Raw genomic sequence first — 15509 nt, 5'->3', positions numbered from 1 at the left:
CACAGTATAAAAATTTTTTCAACTGATACATTTGAATCTCAGTTTTGATGTCATTTTGAAATTTGCTTTCTTGTTTTTCTGAAGAACCATTATAATAGTAAGAACTGCTGTTAATCAATGTACACTGCTGCTACTGGGTAAGAACATTTTAATGAGGAGGGCTGACAAGAAATATTAGCCCATTCCTTCCAGGATCATGTGGATAAATGAAAAGATGAAAAGGCATTTTGCTTTTTGAGCACTGATATATGAATTGTGACATTCTTTGAAATATATGACATAGTGCATTTGAGTTATGAATTTATAATGTAAATGTAGGCATTGACTCCTAGCTGTGGGTCCTTCCTTCCTTCCTTCCTTCCTTCCTTCCTTCCTTCCTTCCTTCCTTCCTTCCTTCCTTCCTTCCTTCCTTCCTTCCTTCCTTCCTCCCTCCCTCCCTCCCTCCCTCCCTCCCTCCCTCGATCAATTACTTCAATCCATGTGTAACTTGAGAACCATAGACATAGCCTTATCCTTCTGAAGAATCCAAAGATATCCTCCATTCAAAATAAGGAATTTGTTAGAAGGCTATTTTGATAGGTTATGCTTTGTTCCTGTTATGTCAACATACCAGAAATAAAGATTAATCTGCAGTAATTGAAGTTCTTACCTAAGAAATAAGCAAGGAATGAATGTTTTTAATGTAATCTGCTACTTCAGACAAAATGAAGGCAGTATATAACATGCTGTCTTTAAATATTTTTACTTTACAATTTTTCCCTTTTCTGTTAGATGTGGGCAGAAGAAGAAGCTTGTGATCAACAACGGTAAAGGAGGCATAGATGAGAAAAAGAAAGATGGGTTAAATGGAGAAGCCAGCAAATCTCAGGAAATGGTGCACTTGGTACACAAAGAGAAGCCAGAAGACCAAAAGGGCCCACATGACGAATTCCAAGCAATTGATGAAACACAGAACCAACAAGATGTGCCCTTGAAGAGTGGCATGTAGGAAAGCTGTGCCAATCAAATTGAATCAGAGTTGGGGAAAACAAAAAGCATCATACTGAACTGGGACTAAAACTCAGAAATGCAATGAGCTACTGATCTCTTTAAAACATAATTAAGCATACATTTTCTTGTTTTTTTTTCTTTGGTAATGGTCAGCTTCAAAAATAACATGTCATTTTTGGTTTTGCCCAACATTGCATCATTTTGCCCAGTTTAAATTAGTGACCATCATCTTATTACTTGTATTTGTTCCCCAGTTGCAATCAGTTTGGTAAGGCAAAACACCAAAATTTATTTTGCCTGACATACAGAATTTTTGAACTTTCCAGAATCTGTAGCCATTAAGGTATTATAAAATGCATTCCCAGGGAATTCACAATGATAGGCTATCTTGAGATTTGACTCATAGATGTTGGAATTGAATTTTTATTGGTCAGTTAAGAGATTGTCAGGTTTATTAAATCTCGTTAATGTTTTAATATTTTGGAATTACATGTTGTAATAGTTGAATATGAAAAGCATGTTTTTACACATTCCACAGATCTCCACCATATTAAAAACACACTCACCAAAAAGGGTGGAAAGACCCAAAAAAAAAACCAAACCCCAAATCCAAATCTGATTTATAGCAAATAAATTTTTATTCTCTATAATCTAAATAATGTGGTGATGTTATCTTTAAATTTCAGTGTTCACCTTCCTTGTTAGCCTGCTGTACTTCTGGTGTATCTTATTCCATTTATTAGGGATCCCATTAATTATCTTATGGGCTGTGAACTGACCCTAGAATATTTGGACGGGACCAAACCAAGATACATTTCTTTTTTCTTGTCCCACTATCCCTCAATGCTTGCGTTCCCTTGAAATATCCATTTCCTATTTGAGTCTGAATTAATAGGTCGCAGTCTAATGAGAATTAGAGAGTAAAAAGATTCTTCTTAAGAATAAAGCAGGGCACCTCTTTTCCTACACAGTTCCAGTTCTATTAGAGTATGTTTATGTGAGATCTTTTCTGTGCAGTCATGACTTACAATGGAAGAACACATGAAACATATTTGAAATAAGTAATTCAGAAGTTCTGTTCTCTTGAAAACATGCCACTAGCTGAAATCCAGCCAGGATCTCTATACACAGAATAAGTGCCTTTAGTAGAATGTACTGTATGTACCTCCCAATTTTCCAAAAATATGATATTGAAGGTTGGAGAAAATGTTGTAGAATATTGTGTTGTGTGTGCATTACTGAGTGTTTTCAGTCATGTTATGCTTTTTAGTAATAAGATATAGAAAGTGTAGACTAACTACCTTATTTTGGAATCCACTGTGATAATTTAGCTAATCAGATATAAGAAACAATTGTTTGAACTTTTATTGGATTGTTTTTCAGTCTGAAAGAATGCCTGGAGTATAACCATTACCCCGTATGTGCTTACGTTAAGGAAACAATTATTGTCAGCTACCACACTTTCCATTTGAATTACAATATAATAATTGATGCCATATACTTCTTTGCTCAAAGATGTTGGAATAAAACTTTGAACAGTACTTTCACCCGGTTTATATGGCAAACTTAATTTTCCTTTTAATCAGAAACGCTACTTCTGATTCCTAGCAACATGTTCTTCTGTGGGTTTTTGATATTTGAATCAGCTTTTCTTGTAGAAGTGCATGGGGAAATAAATTTCATTGTTGTTTTTTTATACTTCATTTTATATTTCAGAAAGGGATTTGAAAAACTTGACCATAACCTTGATAAACTGGACCAATGTGGAATGGATCATCCCACTACAAAATGGACTTGCAGCTGGCTCAACAACTAACATATGGCCCTTAATAGGTCTACATCCACATGGAAGGAAGCATGCAAAGGGTAGCTCAGGGTTCTGCCTAGAACCCAGTTCTCTAATTGACTTTGATGAGGGACTAAAAGGATTGCTCATAAAATTTGCAGATGACACAATGGTGGAAAACTTTCTAACACCCCAGATGACAGGCTCAAGCTTCAGAAGGATTTTGATAGGCTTGAACGTTGGTCCTATCCAATAAAACATTCAGTAATGAAAAATGTAAGGTTCTGCATTTGGCAGGAAAAAAACACCAGATGCATTGTACAATTTAGGTACAGGTAGTCGTTGACTTAACGACAGTTCATTTAGTGACCGTTTGAAGTTACACCCTTAGTGAAAAAAAGTCACTTCTGATCATTTTTCACACCTACAACCATTGTAGCATCCCCATGGCCATGTGATCAAAATTTGGATGCTTGGCAACTGGTTCATATTTATTATGGTTGCAGTGTCCTGGAATCATATGGTCACCATTTTGGGGAATTCCGACAAGTAAAGGCAATGGGGAAGCTAATAACCATGTTACTAACTTAACTACTACAATGATTCACTTAACAAATGTGGCAAGAAAGGTTTAAAATGGGGCAAAATTCACTTAACAACTGTTTCACTTAGCAACAGAAATTTTGGGGCTCATGGGTAGGAAGTCGAGGACTACCTGCACTTGATTTAGAAGTAGTTGCAGGAAGGGTATGGGTATCTTGGTAGACCACAGATGAGCAGCTGCCCAAACTAATTTTGGGGTACACCAACAGATGCATAATGTCAGGATCACTGGAAGTGATATTACTTCCTTATGCTGCAGTGGTTGAGACTATACCTGAACGAAGGTTTAGTTTGCCACAACACAAAAAAGATATTGAAGAACTGGAAAAATTAGAAAGAAGAGCAAGAAGGATGGGCAGGGGCTCAGAGGCTTAGTTCTATTATAGACATGTAACTGACAGGTACATAAACTAACCTAAGTGTTCCTGTCCCTTTTTTGTTTGAAATTCATTGAGACTTAATTACCTAATGTACTATTTTAGTTTTACAAAATGACGACTGATTAATATAAGCAATTGCTAAGATGAACCATTTTCTACAAGTGTAACTATTTTCCCACTTTTAGATGCTATGGCCAATGTTGGTCTAAAAGACAACAGGGCGGGTACATTTTTACTTTCATGGGCAGCTTTTCTGCATCAAATACACACACAAACACACACACACACACAAACCCTAACATTTTGGTAGCATAAATGTCTTGAATTATTTTATCAGAAAGAGAAACTTCACTGTTTATAAAAGTACATGGATGAACAGAAATCTGGAGAACTGCAAATCTAACACATATGTGAAAGTAGCTCTGTTGGTTTGATATGTCAGTCACTGGCAAATTAGCATACATATATCGAATAAACATTTGTTACTGGACTATAACTCTTCATACATCCTTCCATCACATATTCTCTCTAGAGCTTGCAAGTAAATAGATATACTCACATTGATTCTATCTATGAAAATTATGAATTCACATTTATTGATGATATGTACATAAAAAATTCAACATTTAGTGAAATATTGTCTTTGCTGATTATTTCCAGTATATAAAGAATGTCCAGTTTTGTTTTATATACAAGTTACAGAAATCAGTTCACACAGGAAAAGAAAATAATTACTATAGATAAAGGAGATAAGAACTATGAAAAATGTGTAGTAAACAAGTAATTGCTACTGTAATAAAGTAATCAACATTAATAGATAGATTTAGCATTTCCATGTATTAGATTGTACACAAAATGGCATAGATATTATACAATACATCATTTCATTTTTCAGATGAATATTTTTAATTACAGTCAAAGCCAGGTTTGTGCTTTCTTTTGTATGTAGGGTGACCAACTAACAATGCAGTCTAAGAGATCATGTGCACAAGATCCATGATCTCAAGAGATCATAACCACAATAATTCCCCTAGCTGAATATATCTGCAGAATTTGGAATTGAGTGAATCTCCCCTTTCTATGCATTATTATATGGTATCCATGCATTCAAGGCCTACAGAAGCAAAATAATATAACTATGTTTGGGCAATAACTAGATTCAGTTTACAACTATAAAACTGTTCCTTGTTCTGTTAAGAAAGAGGAATAGTTACAACCTAGTTCTTCAGCCTTGCTTTCCAATCTTAGTGACTTCTAAGATATGTGGCTTTCAACTCCCACAATCTCCCACCCAGGAATTCTAGGAATTGAAGTCCACACATCTCAAGCTTCTGAGGTTGGGAACATTGCTCTAGAGAATTTAAGACAGGTAGTAACTAATTTGATTCAGGGTTATCATGAATTATATTTAAATTTACATATTATAATATATAAAGCATGAAATGAATCTTGCATGCAACTGCAATGCAGTAGAACTAGCTTTGTGCTGGGATTTATAACTAATATTGAGATCTATTACGTATGTTGGGTCCAGCTTGGGTCACACAAAATGTTCATAAATGACATTTGGGGACCTTTTGCTCCTTTTCCTGAATTTCCTGGCTTTACCTGATTTCAACTTTATATAATGACTCCTTTTTTTCAAATAACAATCTCTAAGAAAGCATATTTTATACCATATTTTTATCTCGATCATTTATCTTCACATGATCTATTAACACTGGAATATGAACAAGTAAAAGAATATGCTTCAAAAAGAAGTCTGTCTTTTCTCATTTTGCCTTGAATTTGGATTTGTTACTATGGTCAGTGAAGAAGTGAAAAATGAACACTTGAGGAATCTTGAAGGGTTAGATCACCACAATGTCCTGATTGAGAAGCAAAAGCTGAGATTGCAGTTTCAAAAGGTAAACATAGCATTCAAAATAAAAGATGATTTTTTTTACAAGGGATCAAAATGTTGATAGTTGCAATGATTTATTAACATCTATCTTTATATCTCCAATCTATCATGTATACAGAAAAATACATAATCAACTCAATATAATACTGTGCTTATATTTATTCATTAAAGTAGCAGTGCTATTGCAATCACAGCACAACATCAGACAGTCACTCACATTCACTAAGTGCCAGGGATTTGCACGCATACCCTCACATGCATGCTGCTCGTTTAGATATATAAAGACAAGTACTATAACAGTGGTGGCGAACCTATGGCACGGGTGCCAGAGGCGGCACTCAGAGCCCTCTCTATGGGCACGTGCACTGTTGCCCCAGTCCTAGGCCTTCAGCTGGGTTTTATAAGACCTTTTCGCTTTAGGCCTCCGCTGCCGTGTACAAAAAAAAAAGGTTCAATCAGTCAATTTCAACTTTTCATGGGAAAAAAAAAGATCTTGCAAAGTTGGAATTGATTGATTGAACTTTTTAGTCCCACCCAGTCTGCCGTTACCACCGCAGCCACACCCACTCAATGGGCCACACCCACCCAATGGGCCACACTCAGCCGGCACCCAACGATGCATAAGTGGGTTTTGGGTTGCAGTTTGGGCACTCGGTCTCTAAAAGGTTCGCCATCACTGTACTATAACATATTTACAAATGACCTGGCTGGAACATGAGGGTTATAGCAGTTATTTAAATACAATTATACTGCTTACACCACCATGTAGCAGTGCTTAGCAGATTATGGAAATTTTGCTGTTAAACATGGAAATGGAAATACCAATATAGCAGCCAAAGCAAGCCAACTTAATCCAATCTATTTTCAAACATATTACTATAAATTTCTATTCCAGCAGAGTTGAAGTTAAATTAAATTAAATTAAAATACCAACTATTAATACCGTATACACAATTTCACTGAAATTACACCAAGATAAGCTACATTATCTACAGAAAGGGTGGGGAGGCACTGTTCTTCATGCGGAAAACAACGCATCCAACCTATATAAGAGCATCATGCTTTACCTTACGACGGGATTGTATTTAGTTCTAATTACGAGAATATTTGAAAACTCTGCTTTACAATAGAGGAGTATTACAAAATAAAACCACAATAATAAACTGCCTATACCTACTGTACAGTTTATTCATCCATTTGCAGGTCATATATGACAGGTTGCACAAGTTAAATATACCTGTTTCATAGAGTCAATTGTTACTGTAGGTATCACCCCTTCAATTTTGTGCAGTTGTATGCCATAAGGGGCAGAGTCTGAATCATATTCAAACTATAATTTGGGTTTTAAAAATTTATTTGCTCTCTCAATGTGCTTGGATAATAACAAGGCATTAGCAATATAGGTATTTTGTAATTAACTGTTAATAAAGGAAGAAAAACAGATTTCAATCATTATGGTGAAAAAATATATTGCTTGCTTTTATTTTATAAATGTTTTAAAAATCAGGAGGTATTTATATATGTGCTATTCAGTTGACATAATCCCCTAAGAATGTAGTTTGGTCCTTTTGTAGAAAGGCAAAGATGTGAGATCAAATGCTGCAGTTCCTTACACATTTTGAACTTACATAGCTTTCATTTTTGTCTTTGTATATCTCAACAAAATACATCTAAAAACTAGAACTGTTTGAACCAATAGAGTTCATTAGTAGCTTAACAAATAATTCTTGGTGTCAGTAATCTTTGTCATTCAATCGTTAGGCAAATACTATATCTTAATACTGTTTGAGAAGACAACATTTCTCTCTGTCAGCATGGGATGTGATGTATGTCACATTACTGAAGAAATGTAACCATTAAAGATCGATCTGGGAATCTGGTACATAAAAAGCTGACACTTCATTCTGTCCGCATCATCATTTCCATGGAAGGCCTACCAAACTCATGAAATGTTATTTGGTGCAAATCTTGGACACCAAGCTGAGCCTGACTGGCTCTGGGCATAAATAGATTAGATTTTGTCAAAAGCTCTAATCCTAAAGTACATGGATTTTGTAAATTAATTCCATTGAAAATAATGGCAAGTAAGTACATTAAAAACAAAATATATTCTGAATCAGAATATTTATCTGTAGGGTAGAGACATTCTGGAATTATCCTGGTAAAAAAACAAGCTAAGTATAAAAAAAGCTCAATCTCAATCTATATTAATACTGTAATAGTGTTCCATAATGAACTGTAGCATAAAGACACCTTTAACTTCCATTTGTGCTTTGCTTAAAGTTATAAAGTTTAAAGAGTTATGTTAATTTAACATAACATAACAGTGGCTGGTTTCATATGTCACACAAGTCATAGTTTATTTTAACCATGGTTTGTGGAACAAGCTGTAGTGGCCTGCTTTATATACTGCTCAGCTATAAATCATGGTTTACAAGCCACAAGAGCTGAGTTCGTATGTTGTGCTAGGTCAAAACCAACCCACTGATACAATGGCTTAATGTGTTGCATGAACCCAGTCACAAATTTTATTTATCAGAGTTTGTTACAAAAGAATCTTTCTTAAAAGGATTATAGCATTTTCTTCTTGCCTGGTTATATGGTTGTATAATAAAATAACTGTCTGCAAATAGTATAAGAAAATAACCTCTGCAATTGTCTGTAAATTACAGATGCCAGAAATAAGTTAATTCATTCTATACTGTATATCATGGTTGCAGAAGAATAAATGGCTAAATTAGTATAAGTAGAAATACACCTCATGCATTCCATAAATTACCATTCACACATTAGGAAGGAATTTTGTTACAGTAGTCAATAAAAAATTGAAGAAGCAGCTTTGAAATAAAGATAATGGAAAGTTGAGATCTATAGCACTGATTAAACCCACTCCACTAGCTCTGAAAACAAGGTGTCAAAGTTATAGCAAACTAAAATATAATTTTCAGAGGAAGTATTTAAGTTATATACAATACATTGTTTTCTAATGTGAAAGATGGTATAGACTAAAACATGATTTACAGGCTTTGCTTGAGGCAATCAGTGCTATAAATTGAATCTAATTCCAAATAGCTTTCTTTTTTCAGCAAGAGCTCAGCTTAATCAATCACCTCCCTCTGCTTAAAAGATGGGAGTTCCCACATAGCTAAAAAAATGTGGATCTTCTGATTTTTGATTATGTCTAATAAAATATTACCCTAGCAGCCTGTGAAGTGCAATATTAAACATGTGGATAAATTTGGATAAAAATGAGTTCAGTAATAAACTTTCCTATTGTTTGGGGATGAGGGGAGAGAATAAAAGATAGAAAAATCATGTTTTCTAGATGTTGGTGTGGCATTTATAGGCATCATGGTTAACGGGGATACTGGCATGGGTCATTGTTTAAAAAAAAATGGTTCTCTATTCCACTCTACATGTTCAGAGAATGAGGGAGGTCTGAATTCTGTAAATCTATAACATACAAGTTCTCCAATGTATAACATCAGAATTCTAATGATTCTGATTCTAGATTCTCATCAGAGATGGGGCTTTTCTGCACCTTCTTGGGTAAAACCCCACAGTATGAGATTTTCCACTGTTAGAGTTAACAAATGTTAGGGTCTCTAGGGCCAAATTCTTCAGTCTTGCTGTAAAAAAGGCAGCAAGTGCACATATGATTTTATTTAGTTAAAACATGATAGGATGATCCCTATCATGAAGTAAGAGTACTGTGAGCATTAAAACTTATGAACTCAATTTAGAAACATACAGTCAAAGGCATAGAATCAGATGTGAATAGATTAACCACCAATTAGCATTAGGCTTGGTGGAACAGCAGATGTGTAAAAAATGCAACCCTAGATGCAAGGTACATATTCTTAATAGTTTGAATTTAAGTTTATCAAAGTTGCAGTGCCCATCTTCTCTGACTTTGCACAATCAGCCTCACTAGCAAGGGATAAAGTTTTGAAAAGTAAAGAGGATGCATATAAAAGAGAATTCCTGACATTCCACATTATACTGGGTCGTGAAAGACCCAGTCTTTTGGGGTTTTGTATTTGATAAAGATTTTTATATTAATCTTCATAACCATTTTGAGCAATAAGAGAGAAATATACAGTAGATGGGTGAAAAATAAGTGCAAAAATATTCCTCATGCTAAACATTAAAATATACTTTAAAAGCTAAAGAGTATCTAGAGATTCGAACAAACATCTACAAGTGAGATAGAAGACATTGCACCTTGCTAAAAAGAGATCTTATTGATAAAAAAGGGTTAAAAACAAATGTTTTCTTATGCATGCAAATGTAATATTTTTTTGTCAGCACTGCTGTAATTTACTTCAGGAGTCTTATGAATATATACTTACAGCTGGTTTTAAAGAGTGGGGAGCATATCGTAGCACCATAAAGAAAACAAATGATCATTCTGTTGAACTCCATGAATCAAACCATACCAGGAATGGAATAATGGGAAGATTTTTCTCTTCAAGGCGGCCAGAATTTTTCAGGTTTGCAATGCCATATCAGATAAATGACATTTTGCTTGTTCAGATCCCCCTTTTTATCTAATCAAGAAATTACACCCAATTAAAAGAAAGGCTGGGTTTGCTAATGCAAATGAACAAACTGGACCTGAACAAAGTGCAAAGTGCTGGTGCAAAATAACTTCCTATAAATTAAATTCCTAATTGTTTTCATTTGCTGAGTCTCTAGGTAGCTATCACATGTCATGGTTGCACAGGCAAGAAATAAATTATTGCACATCAGGGATTAAATTGCAGAAATGCCTAAGTATTATTTTAATAGTTAATTAATCATTCATAATGAATGTTACCAACAATGGAGGTATTAATATGGAGGAAAACTTCAACTACTAAGAAAAAAAATACTGAGTGGAATTGTTAATTATATTTTGCATTTGCAAATGAAAAGCATGTTCACCCAAACGAGCAATGCTTATAAACTAGCATTGCAAAATCCTTCTGCATCTTTCTTTTGGAAATTCAGAAATTAGTTACCCTGGATAAAGAAGGTGGGATAACAGTTAAGGTTCAGTTTTCTACTGTGAAATGGAAAGCTGTGGAAGTTTGTTAAATTTGTTGGTTACCACAGCAGAATACAGAGCATTAGAATTCACTCAGGAGTCAAATGCTGAGCAAGACTGGTCACCTCTCCCTGTTACGTTGTTATATAGCCATGCACATAAAAAAGATGTAGGGTTTTAATTACAAGGCCATATTGACTTTTTTGACCCCTCCCCATGAATGTCCCTGATTGTAAGTAAAGGGTGGCTTTGTTTTTAAGTAGGGTTGCCAGGTCTGCTTCCCAAAAATAGCGGACAAGCGCGGGGGGGGGGGTTAAGTAGTAAAAAAAAGTAGACTGTACAGCTTTAGATTACGTACCATTTCATCATAAAGCTTTTGAATAAAAAAAATATCCACTATTTTGTGAAAAAAAATAGTGAACATAATGTGAAAAAGCGGACTGTCCACTCAAATAGTGGACACCTGGCAACCCTATTTTTAAGAAGCAGAAATTCCCCGAGTTATGAAACATCCCCCCAAAAAATGTTTTCCCAAATCCTACACAGGGCTTTTTTTTTCCTTGTGTAAATATCAGAAATCTCTAATTGCAAAATTACATTTTCTTTTTACTTTAGTTTGAGAGCTTCCTTCTCAGAGTGGTGACTTATTTTCAATTAGCATTTCAGAAATTATACTCATATAAGGGAACCTATGCTTACATTAGTGGTCAGTACTTCACTACTTCAAAGTGAGGGGGAAATATAATGTGAAGCTGAGCACAAGCGATATTGGTGTTTAGTGACTGTAAGAAAATCCTAAATCGCTTCAGTTTGGATTGCCCATTAAAAAAAATAATTGCACCAGCATGTGATAGCCACAAATGTACTTCTCCATAAGGATATAGTGCTCATCTGTGTAAAATTTAAGAGTTCTCTTTTTTTTCCTGTGCCAGACCTGACTTGAAAAGGATATGTTAGATGTGTGCTTTCCTTATAACTATCCTTTGTCTTTCTGAGTTAAATTATACTGCCTACAGAGTTCACCAAAAGGAAGAGAAAGAGAAATATAGATGTGGATGTGGGAGTTACATCCAAATCTCTGATCTCACCAGGGCCAATTATTTAATACACTGGAACAAAAAGAAGAAACATAGCTTTGTCTGATCTTTTCATATTTCTATAGAGAATAACACTATTCTGAAAAGAGTTATCAGATATTAAATTGGCCTCACTTTGCAGGATTTGTTCTTCTACAACATTGTGGCAAAGAAATAATCACATTTTGAGTACCATAGCAAATAAAAAAAATAAAACACTCTAGAGAAATGAACTGATATTTGCCAAAGCTAATTTGTTCAAATTACTTAATATAATTAAGATTCAACACATTGGGTGGGAAGATATCTAGTATTTACAGGAAAATATCTTAGCCCAGACTAAATAACTAACTGATGTTGTACAGCAATATTCGTGCTAAATATAGCTTATTTCTTCTTAGGAAAAGGAATGACAAAAGCAGATGATATCTTCCCTAAAAAGAAGCACTCCAATCTCAATAAAGAGGCAGTAAGATATCACTGGGGAGAATAGAAGGGTGTATGCTGAGCTATTGGCACTGGGTTAGCTTTAGTCTGATAAACTACTGCGTAAGGATTCCTGTGATTTCTCGATGCTGCTGGATCCAGACAAATGTGACTATTTTCTGCTTTTATAGATATATTAAGATTCTGCTAACTGTTGAATATCTTCCCAGGGAAGTGAGCATACTTCCTGGCATGGATTGTTAGCTGTGCAAACATGTCATTTGTTTAATTCCAGTGTCACAAATTTGCCTACTGGAAGGACGTTCCACAGGGATTACAGGGATATCAACCCACGATCATAAATTTATCCAAAACTATAACCTGCCTTCTGATCTCAAAAGGGTTGATTGTTTATAGAGCTAAAATGGAGATATGAAGGTTTTATTATTAAAAATACTTTTTTTAAAAATGTATTGGCACTCACTGGAGTTCAGAACTGGAATTTAGGTAGATCACTTATTTTAAGACAGCTTGAAGAAAAGGGAACTGAAGAAAACCATATGCAAAATAAAGCACATGAAAAGCCTTTCAGAAATAATGTCTTACATAACATGTTCACTGTGTTCAGTATGCACCAAGATATAGATTCACATATTCAACAGGGAGGGAGATTCTGTATGATGTACACTATATTTAATGCTAAACATTTAGTCCCTGAAGCAAATCAGCTATATTGTGCCTTTAAAAATCTTTCTTCTTTAAATGCCTACATTTTCTATGTTTTGAACAGAAGGAGGAAACCCAACCAATGATCTCTCTTACATCCAAACAAATAATAAAATAAAATAAATTATTTGGCCAAGAAACTAGAAGAGCAAAGACTTCACAAGACCATTTCTAAGCTTCAGTTAACAGCATTAAGTAAGCACATTTCTATGCTAAATGAAAACAGTGGAAAATCTTGGATCTTGATATCTGCTTTACCAAAAGACAACTTCAGGGACTTATTCAAGATGGACCTGGAGTGTTTCCACCTTATTTCTCTTGTTTCCAAAGTTCTTCTTCGACAGCATTGAAGTCTGCAGATTTGCCATTGGTTGCCAAGGTTACCTGAAAGTAATTACCATCAACACCTAGCTTAAAATCAAGGCACTTTTGCAGGAAACATAATGAATTATGCAAATCTTAATATTTACAGAACTGACTACGTTCGTACTTTAATTTTTTTTGTAGTCATTCAGTTCTGCCCTTTCAATTTTTTAAAAAAAATCTATTGAAAATACTCAAATTTACAGCACAAAATACAACGCAGAGCAAAACTGATAGCAGACCAATAGGCTATTTTTTTGTACACACACTATTAAAAAAATAGCAAAACAGTAAATAGCAGAATTAATTTGCCACAAGAGAGTGACATCTTTCATTACTGGTGCATGTTAAAGGTACAGTTACAGTGAAGTCAAACAAGTATTGACGAGAGTGCATTTTATTTATTTCTGTTAAATTTTTAAATTAAATAAAAATGATGGGAAGCCCAGAATGATGAAAACATTCTAGGGGAAACACTGATTAGTAAGCAATAGTCAGGTAGTTAATTGAAAAAGTATTTCCTGGCCATGGATACCTTTTTAACAGTTGTAATATCGTAAACACAGCCAGAAAACCCAAAGGGTTAATGTACTTATTGGCCTGATTAGAACTGAACTGGACCTTTACATCATAATTGTCTTTTATCTATTTGCACTTCCAACCTTACCTTCCATGTTCTAGTCCTCAGCTTCAAAAAAAGAACCTTACAAGACAAGATTATTATTCCACATGATGGACAAATTGGATGTACAGAAACATAGGACATGAAAACATGAGGTATGCATTCACATTTGAAACAATTGCAACCTTTTTTTCTGATTACAAAGAGGAAAATACATGCATTAAAAACAATAAAGTTCACTTCATATTTGAAGTTGAAAATGTAGGATTAGATCAAAAGAAATATAAAATGTGACAATAAAAATACAAGGAAAAACTGTCATGCAATTTATAAGCCAATATTGCTTGCCAATAAACTTATAATAGTCGTGCAGTGCTACCAAGATGGGAAGCCAGTTAAATATTAAAAAGTCAAGAGGACAAATAATTGTATTAGTAATTAAGTCAAGCACCAATAACAAAAACTGCTGACCAAACTTGGATCCTATTGAAAATTTTCATATCCACACATTCATTTTTATTGCTATTTCCTAATTTTTATTGGGGATGACCAAGTTAAACATTTAATCACATTTGTGTCCCATTCATTTCAACGTTAACATCTTAAATGTGTGCTCCACTGTTTGAATGACTAAAACTTAAAAGTGATTAATTTTTGTGTGGCGTTATTTTATAATCATAACTGATAATATTTTATGGAAGAAGTAGTTTAATGCCTATACCTGAAAAAAAATTGCTTAAACTGAGAACATAATCATAGTGCTATCATAATCTTTCTGTCATGGAAACTGACATATGGATAAAATCTTCTGATTACAATGTTTTTGGACTGAAGCATAATTTTATTGTGTTGAAATGATGTTCTTTTGAAAGTGAAAACTAACCCGTGGATAAAAAGCTTAATGACTATGTAATTAAAACCATGATTATATGTCAGATTGGATGGGGGGAAAGGCAAAACCTGCATTGGATCATCACAACTCAAACTATGTGAATTACATAGAATATTTGTCTCCAACATTAGGGTACAAGTATGAAATCACATCATTTGTATTGTGATGTCATAAAACACATGTTGTCATTTTCACATCATTTCAGTTAGCAGTGGACATCTATGGCCGATAAGAATCAGCTATTATCAGCATAAATATATAAAGATGATCTACTAAAGAAAACACTGGATTCAGTTCTCCAGTCAAACCTTGAGCTGCTAGTAGTGACAACTGTGCTTTATTGTGCTTTGAACAAGCTAAGGAAATCACTAATTTGTGTACTGACTTCTCTCTTTCTTCCCACCCTGACTGGAAGCAATCACTTCCATTTTTGACTGATCACTATTTATTGTTTCATCTGAATCCTCAACAGTAATTAATCCTAATTACTTGGGATTGAGAAAAAGACAGTTTGGAGAGACTTCCGGTGGCAGGCGATTTCGCTGGTCGCAGCTGTTTGCTGCCTCCCGCCTGTTTTGCGTAAAAGCCGGTTTGACAGCTAGCATCTGCTGTCAAACGGCTTGATACCTTTCCCCTGGGCATAAGGGGATCGGTGAGCTGCCCGGGGTAGGAGTTGAGTTCCCGAGTCGTCCTATATGGACGATGTAGGCGAG

General features: G+C 34.7%; 2 protein-coding genes across 2 annotated transcripts in view; one reads left to right on the top strand and one right to left on the bottom strand.

Moving 5' to 3' along the window:
- Positions 1–2529, top strand: part of CD44 (CD44 molecule (Indian blood group)) — a 78510-nt gene extending 75981 nt beyond the window's left edge. Inside the window, exon 21 of the mRNA XM_029284747.1 lies at positions 772–2529. Within this exon, the coding sequence (XP_029140580.1) occupies positions 772–988 (217 nt within the window). The 3' untranslated portion in view covers positions 989–2529. The remainder of the gene's footprint in view (positions 1–771) is intronic.
- Positions 2530–13228: 10699 nt separating this feature from the next.
- Positions 13229–15509, bottom strand: part of SLC1A2 (solute carrier family 1 member 2) — a 41561-nt gene continuing 39280 nt past the window's right edge. Inside the window, exon 10 of the mRNA XM_015819302.1 lies at positions 13229–13303. Coding sequence (XP_015674788.1) covers positions 13229–13303 — 75 coding nt within the window. The remainder of the gene's footprint in view (positions 13304–15509) is intronic.

The sequence above is a fragment of the Protobothrops mucrosquamatus genome, unplaced genomic scaffold, assembly GCF_001527695.2.
Source record: "Protobothrops mucrosquamatus isolate PMUCROS unplaced genomic scaffold, P.Mucros_1.0 scaffold891, whole genome shotgun sequence".
NCBI lineage: Eukaryota > Metazoa > Chordata > Lepidosauria > Squamata > Viperidae > Protobothrops > Protobothrops mucrosquamatus.
Note: the sequence above shows the minus strand (reverse complement) of the source record. Positions and strands in the feature narration are given on the sequence as shown.